The 7,544-nt window shown below is 62.7% G+C and overlaps 1 protein-coding gene and 1 long non-coding RNA gene across 2 annotated transcripts; both read right to left on the reverse strand.

Annotated features, from left to right (window-relative positions):
• Positions 1–565: 565 nt before the first annotated feature.
• LOC144318098 (uncharacterized) lies at positions 566–3,633 on the reverse strand. The gene is made up of 3 exons (XR_013383945.1): positions 2,872–3,633; positions 2,208–2,372; positions 566–2,093 (listed from the first exon to the last, which is right to left on the reverse strand). It is a non-coding gene; the product is annotated as an uncharacterized LOC144318098 (long non-coding RNA).
• Positions 3,634–5,584: 1,951 nt separating this feature from the next.
• On the reverse strand, positions 5,585–7,544 carry ZG16B (zymogen granule protein 16B). The gene is made up of 4 exons (XM_077906264.1): positions 7,405–7,544; positions 7,238–7,320; positions 6,922–7,021; positions 5,585–5,988 (listed from the first exon to the last, which is right to left on the reverse strand). The coding sequence occupies exons 2-4, from the start codon at positions 7,290–7,292 to the stop codon at positions 5,658–5,660; spliced, it is 486 nt and encodes a 161-aa protein (XP_077762390.1). The 5' UTR covers positions 7,293–7,320; positions 7,405–7,544; the 3' UTR covers positions 5,585–5,657.

The following is a 7,544-nucleotide window of genomic DNA, read 5'->3' on the forward strand; positions in this document are numbered from 1 at the left end:
AGGGAGTTAGTCCTAGTCTTGGGAAAATGGGAGACCCTCTCAATGAAACTGAGCTGCCCCCATGCCTGCGGAGACTCCCCCCAGGGTCAGGGGCCAGCCCTGCGCCCTCCCTGCATGGCTTGCATAAAGCTCCTTACCAAATCACCCTTCGTTGACAGAGACACCCCTGGGGTCAGCTGTTCTCTCGGATGGGTCTCTACAGCCTCTGAATGGATGCGAGGCCCTGGAAACCGGGAGCGAGCCCCTGGCGGAGGCCTCTGGCCGGTAGGGACCAGCTGCCCGTGTGGGTTTCTGCCTTCTTCATCTATGAGCACGGGTTCCTGGCTCTGCTCAGGCCTGGCCACGTGTTGGCCCCCGGGGGTCCCTGCTCCGCCACAGGTAAGGCCCAACCCATTGACTTCTCCTCCTGGGGTCCCAGCCAGCTCACCCCGAAAATGGGGCAGACATCGCTTACTCAGTAGGACCAGACAAGATGGGCCCCAGCCCTCTGCTCGGTGACTGGCACATGGTAAAGATGAAGGAAGCGGGGCCTCTGGACCCTCCCTCCCTCCCTCCCTCCCTTCAGGAAGCTGCCTCAGGACCTGAAAGGGCAGCCAAACCCACAAAGGGGATTCCAGCCTGGGGCTCAGCCTGTGGAACCACAGGCCCTTTGTCTGCCTTCTCTGCGTGCCCTTTCCTCGCTGAGGGCTTAGCTGGCAGCTCTGGAGGCCCGGCCTCCGCCGCCTGCCCTGGCACCCCAGCAGCCCATCGCCCCTGCAGCCTCCCGGGGCTGGCTGTCCCTTCCCTTCCGCTCCCAGCGCATCCCATGGGGTGAATGGGTGGCAGCCCTGGGCAGGCGTGTAGGATGGAGCTAGCTGTGCCCTGGGCGCTGGCTGGGAGCCAGTGGGGACACCAGAGCCAGGGAAAGGAGAGAAGCTGGGGGCGGGGGGACAAGGAGCCCTGGGGGCACCCGGGGCCGGTGGCAGGTGTCCCTCCTCTGGCATCTCTGTGGGGGCGGAGGCGGGGACAGTGGGTCCTGCCCAGGACTCCTCTCTGGGAATGAGTTTGGCCCTGGCCCCTCACTCCTTTGGTGACTTGGGGCAAGGCACTAAACACTACCGAGGCTGATTCTTGCGCTGGAAGATGTGATGTCCTGAGGCCTGGGCAGCAGGGTTTGTGGGGGTCCTTGGGCGCTGCGGCGGGGCGGGATGCTTCTTAGAGGGAACCTAGGAAGAGCTTCGGCAAGCCCACCGAGAGGCGGAAACCCGGGGGAAACCCGGTGGCCCGGTGCGACCCCCTGCGGCTGGCGGGTGCTTCGTGTCCTGTTGAAGGGCCCTTCGCAGGCAGGACGCGTCTGCTCTCCTCCTCCCTGCCCGTCCGGGCTGCTTGGAGAGAACACGAGCTGCCCACTTTGGGCCATCAGTCCCCTCTGGTGGTCGAGACGTCGCAGCCGGTGACTGTCCCTGCCTACCTGCCCGGCTTTCTCCCATGTGCGTGGGCGCGGCCTGGGCCGCAGGGCTCCGGTGGGGCTGTGGGCTGGGGCACAGGCGGAGCAGCTGTGCTCTCCGGGACGCCCGCCGGAGAGCCCCGAGTTCCTGCAGAGTCCAGGCCAGCCGGAGGTCTGCGGGCTGCAGGCTGCCTGGGTCGGTGGGCGGGCGGGCGAGGGGCGCAGACCACCTCCTGGGGGCTGGCGGGACCCTGCAAGGTGTTGGGGGGCCGGGCGGACGGGAAGAGGAGGCCCGCCCTCAGGGCCCAGTGCACGATGAAGACGCAGGGCCCCTCCCTCCCCCTCAACGGCCCGGACGCTGGAGGGAGAAGGGAATGACATCGGTGCAGCCGGTGCTGCTGAGAGCCTGACGCCCAGGAAAGCCGGGACACGCGTGGCAGGAGGGGAGCGTCTGAAGGTCCCTGGTCGGCACCTTCCCTGGCGGCAGACACCCGCTCAGGCGAGTGCACGCTGCAGATGCCTCCCGCATCTGCTCTCATGTCACCTGCAGTTCTGTCCCAGAAAGGCCGCTGTGTCCGACCTCCCTGACTGCTCCTGCAGCACCCAACGTGCCTCGTGTTAGGGTTGCCAAATCCAGCAAATATAAAGATGGTACGCCCAGTTAAATCTGAATTTCAGATAAACAAGGAAAAAAATTTTTAGCATAAGTGCGTCCCATACTGTGTTTGGGATATACTTATACTTGGGAGGGGGAAAATATTTAGGACATAGTTATACTTACAAAAATGCAATGTTGAAGGATCCCTGGGTGGCGCAGCGGTTTGGCGCCTGCCTTTGGCCCAGGGCATGGTCCTGGAGACCCGGGATCGAATCCCACGTCGGGCTCCTGGTGCATGGAGCCTGCTTCTCCCTCTACCTGTGTCTCGGCCTCTCTCTCACTGTGTGCCTATCATAAACAAATAAAAATTTTTAAAAAATGCAATGTTGATATTTACTTCAGTAAAAAAAAATTTTATCTGAAATTCTGAAATTTATCTGGCAACCGTCCTTGAGAGATAGATGTCTTGCTATGAAAGAGCAGGAGCGAGCTGGGGTTCGGGGTGGCCTAGAGCTCGGCTGGAAGACCATCGGGGCCACCTCTCTGTTTCTATTCTGTTGTTCTTTATCCATCATCTTCCTCTCCCACTCGAGAGAGGGCTGAGCGCCTCACTGCACAAGGCTGCCCCCAGCTCCTGGTCACACATGATGACACCGGGCACATGCTCCCCTGACAGTGGCCTGTGGCTCTCACTGTGGCTGCCACGGCCACAGCTCAGGTGCGCTGGGCAGGGAGGTGGGGTCCACAGGGGGGAGCAGTAAGCGGGGCAGACCCTGCAGGAGACACTGGCCCAGGAGGAGGACCTGGTGGGAAAGCTGCCCCCACTCCCAATTAGAGTCTTGCTCACCAGGCCAGCAAGAGGTCACTGCCCGCAGCATTGTAGACCTCTGTCCTGGCCACGGGCCCTGGGCCCACCTGGACCCATGAGGACACACGGGAGCAGAGGCTGCCCTGGGTCTCTGAGGGGGCAGGAGCCATCCTGAGCTCAGGTATGAGGACAGGTGAGCAGGTGTTCCGATGGGGAGGAGCCCCAGCAGCCGGGGGTTGGTCCACATAGGGAAGAACTGGTCACTTGTGAGGGACAACGCGGGCTGACAATGAAGCTCAGAAGCTGGGTGGACAGCAGGAAGGACTTCCGAGGGCCGTTGCAGCTGGGAGCGCTGAGGCCAGACAGGACAGGCGTCGAGGACAGGACAGGCATCGAGGGGAGATGGTCTGGAAAGCCAGTCTCCTTCCTGGCATCCAGCAGAGGTTTGGGGCTCTCCGTATCCTGCAGGACAAGGCGTTGGTGCCGTGGACAGGCAAGCGTATCACTGTGAGGGCCGCCAGTCACCTCCCCACCGGGCACCTCCCCTGGAGCACCCCCAGGACACCCGCCTCACCCCAGGGCGCAGGAGCCACACACCCTGCTGCTGAGCGCCCCTGCAGGCTCTCCTGCCTCTCGGAACCGGATTCAAGAGGGGGCAGTCCTTGTAGGAGCTGTGACCCCAGGGGCCCACCCCAGTGACCTGTGTGGGGAAGGCCACTCCATGAGGCCACCTGCTGGGTTCTGATGGGGGCCTGGGTCCCCTGGCCCAGAGATCAGGTGACCTCAGGCCAGAGTGCATGGTCCTTGTCACTAAGGGAAGCAGGCCTGGGTGCCCCCAAGCTCCCTCACCCCCCTTCTGGGCCCCTGCGGTGCATTCTGCAGGGCTTGCACCGTGGTGGCTACAAGGGAGCAGGGGCAGTGGGTCCAAAGGGCCTGTTCGTGGGCCCCCCAGGCAGGCACCATGAGGGACAGGCACGCGGAGTTCACGGGGAGGCGGGGGGAGCCACACAGGGTTTTCTGACAGCTGCTGGCAGATCCAGATTGTCTGCGCCACGGCTGCTGCGCTGAGCTGGCCCCCTGGCATGCCCCTCCTGCTCCCCCTCCTCCCGCTCCCCCTCCTCCCACTCCCCCTCCTCCTCCACCTCCAGCTCCCGCCCTGTCCTCGTCCTTCCTTCTGATCCTGGTCACAAGGCCGTGACTCCAACGCAGATCAGTGCTTGCCCTCTTCAAGCCCACATGTTCTCATTTCTGACCATCCTGGTTGCCCTACAGGGCGCATGGGGACATAGGGTCCCCCCCCCCACCCCACCCCCCCACCCCGCAAGCTGCCAGCCCCAAGAACCACCCCTGTGAGAGTGGTCAGGAGTCTCTCTCACATTGAAAACAGATTTTCCTTTTAGCCACCTGCAGGGCAAGGAATTAATCATTCAACGGAAGTGGCCCTGGGGTCCCACGGCGCCGCTGGGGTGGGGGTGGGGGTGGGGGTGGGGGGCTTTTCCACCACGCAGGAGGAAAACCGTGTCCTGCAAAGTCAGCACAGACGCATCTGTCACAATGTGCCCCTTGGTGTGTTCTCCAAATACCTTTTACCACCCGCAGATCAAGTGGCAAGTCTAAAAACACCCATGGTGTGCAAGCTGTGAGGAGTGTGAATTTCAAGATGACCTTTGACAAAGGTAAGTGACACGCCAAGGTCACAGACGCTGCAGAGGAGCCGGCTGAGGTCACACTCACACTTGAAGAAAACCCGAAATTTCCAGTAGGAAACAAAGAAAATAAACAGGAGTTTTGTTTTCTTCTCCCCAGCCTAGGTCGAGGATTGTCGGAAACCGGCCCTGGGACCCCGGGGGAGCAGCACCCCATGGCCCCCAGCCAGCATTTTAAGGACAAGGAGCAGGACGGCGTAAAACGTCGGCCTGTTTCTGGGGCTCCAGGCCACGCAAACCCCAACTTGGAGGCTTGCTGCTGTGTGACCCAGGCCAACCCTGGGGGGCTGTCTCTGGGACGCGGGCGGCGAACTCCCGTGTGGGACTCCAGGCTTGGGACGGGCAGGGTGTGGAGTCTGCATTAGCGCCCTAGGCTGCTGTCACAAATCACACGTCGAAGAGCCCTGTCCCCAGCCACCTCTGGTCCCAGCCTCTGCCCCTGCGGGTCCCTCGGCCCGGGATGCCCTCCTCCTCCTGTCTCTACGGGGCCAGCTCCCACTCCCCCTCCACCCTCCTCCGTTGCCTCCTCCAGGAAGGCTTCCCTGGAGCACTCCCCCATCACCCTGCCTGTACGCTGGTGCCTACTCACAATGCCCTGCGTGTGTCCCCATCAATGCAGATGCCACCACCCACTTCTACAGGGCACCCTTTGGCTAGACACCTGGCCTCTTCTAACCCTGAGTGGCCAGGGGAGCCCAGGCCCCGGCAAGTGTGTGCTGAGTGGGCGAATAAGTGAACGGCTGGCTGCCCTAAGGCCCCAGAGAAGATGGGGACTGAGCCTGGGCCATCAGAGGCCAGCTGGACGGCTTGGGGTAGGGACGGGGTCGGGAGCATCCTCAGAGCCCAGACTCCTCAAGACTGAAGATCTTTGAGGCCTGAAGCCTGCACTTGTCGTTGCGGGCCCTTGTCGTTGGCGGAATCCCCGAGGCCTGGGGCGCCGGACCCCCTCCTCCCTACTCCTTCACCTCCTCCCCGGGCCTCATCCCCCACCAGCTGAGAAGGCTTCGGTCACACCCCGGACCCAAGGACCACACCCGGAGGCACCGTTCGTGCAGAAGCTTTATTAATCGGTAGATTCCAGCCTGAGGTCCAGACTCGGCTCCTCTCGGCCCCCTTGGCTCACAGGGAGGCATACACCTCTGTGATGTTGGTTGGAGGATAGCCCCAGTTAAAGCAGAGGCCCGAGATGCCTAAGAGCTTGTGCTGGCCACAGATGCCCGTGAGCACCTGCCCCTCCTCATCGGGGTAGGCCATGAAGTTGAAGTCACTTTCCTTGCCAAATAAGCCGTAGCGACCCACATGTGTGTATATGACCAGGGAGTGCATGTACAACTTGTAGGAGCCAGAGATCATAGTGATGTACTCTCCCGGCTGCAGGATGAATTCCTGGGTGTTCCCCCCGGAGGTGCCATACACTGTGCTCCAGGACGACCCGCATCTCACCTGGATACTGGGAGACGGGGGAAGAGTTGCCATACTGCCTCCCCGCTCCCCAGGTGCTCTGTCCCCTTGCACGGACAACAACCCTGTCATACAGGTGGACCTCCCCAAGCATGTGGATTTGGGGTCCTGGCACAGGGGTGCTGCTCTCAGACTCCTGCTCTGATGCTTTCGAGCCCTGTGATCTTGGGCTCATCACCCAGCCTCTCTGGGCCTGTTTCCTTACCTGAAGAGTGGGAGTGCGTGGGGCGGGGGGGGGGGCATCAATGACATCATTCATAAGGGGAGCTTGGCAAGTCGCCACAACCCTCAGGCTCCAGCTGCTGTCGCTGCTCACGGTGGGGAACTGTCCCCAGGCCCAGCGTTGGAGCTTCTGAGCCCCAGTTATGGACTAGACCCGGTCACAGGCCCTAGAGGCAGGTGACTCCCACACTGGCCTAGCTGTGCTCATCAGGGCTTCCGTCCACCTGGCCCTGCCGGCGCTCTGTCCCCGGTGGTGCTGGCCGCTCCCCGCAGGACCCTGTGAGTGCAGAGCACAGATCCCCCGCCAGGCCCAGAGCCTGGCTCTTGGCCTCTGCACACTTCTGACGACTTGCATCCTGCCAGTGGTCTTTTCTGACCATCATTTTCCTCTGACCCTCCCCTGGACAGACCGTCCCCTGGGTTCTCCATCAGGCATCTCAGACTGACAGGCTGTTTGGGGTTCAAATGAGAAAGGAGGGAGAAGCATCATCTACCCCTCCTTTCACATCAGCCCAGGAAGCCGCTCAGGACTTGCAGACAGAACCAGAGGGGCCGGTGTGCAGGGCGGGAGGAGCCTGAGGACAGGAACGAAGGGACAGGCCGTGGCTCCAGAACTCCCAGGGTCCTCGGGAGCCCAGCGAAGGTACAGGGAAAGGGGGTAAAGCCCCTCCCCCGGCTCCCAAGGTCCTGCTCCTCTCACCTCTTCATCAGGCCAAAGATACTCGTGGCCACCCGGATCCCGGTGATTTCGCAGTCACTAGAGGTGCTGAAGTATTTGCCTTGCCCAATCCCGTACATCTCTAGGTGATGAGGGGATCGGGTGGGAGGAAGGGACGCTCAGGCGGAGGTACGGCGCGTCCCTGACCGGAACTGGGCTCGGCCCCCCCGCCAGGCAGCCCGCGGGCTCCCGAGATTGGAGTCGGTCTGCGCGAGGGCTCTGCCCAGGGCCCGGTGGGCAGAGGGTGGCCGCGCAGGGGGACGGGCTGGGGGGGGTGGGGCATACCCAGCAGACTTACGCCCTGCCCAGCAGCTGGTGCTCCCCAGGAGGGCGAGGGTCAGCCACAGCAGCATGGCCTCTGGATGGGGAGTCCCAAGGCTCCTGGAGGGAAGAGGCAGGCCACCGAGTCCGACAGGGACCCCGTCCCACCTCACCGGGCCTGTGGGGGAAGGGGCGCTGCCCTACCTGGCCAGGAGAGTCTTGTCGCCCAGTCCTGGTGGCGCAGAGTCTTGTGCCTGGTGCTCTCCGCCGGCCTTTTATACCCATCACGGCCCTGTGGGCCCCCATCCAGAAGGAAGGAGTGAGGGCCGCGGGGGGAACAGGAA

Source organism: Canis aureus, chromosome 8 (assembly GCF_053574225.1).
Source record: "Canis aureus isolate CA01 chromosome 8, VMU_Caureus_v.1.0, whole genome shotgun sequence".
In the NCBI taxonomy this organism is placed as follows: Eukaryota; Metazoa; Chordata; class Mammalia; order Carnivora; family Canidae; genus Canis; species Canis aureus.

Bases quoted from the DNA above. Each gene is read 5' to 3' on its own strand.
- ZG16B (XM_077906264.1), bottom strand. From the start codon at position 7,292: ATGCTGCTGTGGCTGACCCTCGCCCTCCTGGGGAGCACCAGCTGCTGG. The intron at 7,022-7,237 runs GTAAGTCTGCTG...CTCATCACCTAG, and splicing joins CACCAGCTGCTGGGCAGGGC to AGATGTACGGGATTGGGCAA. The intron at 5,989-6,921 runs GTGAGAGGAGCA...CCCGTCTCCCAG, and splicing joins ATCTTTGGCCTGATGAAGAG to TATCCAGGTGAGATGCGGGT.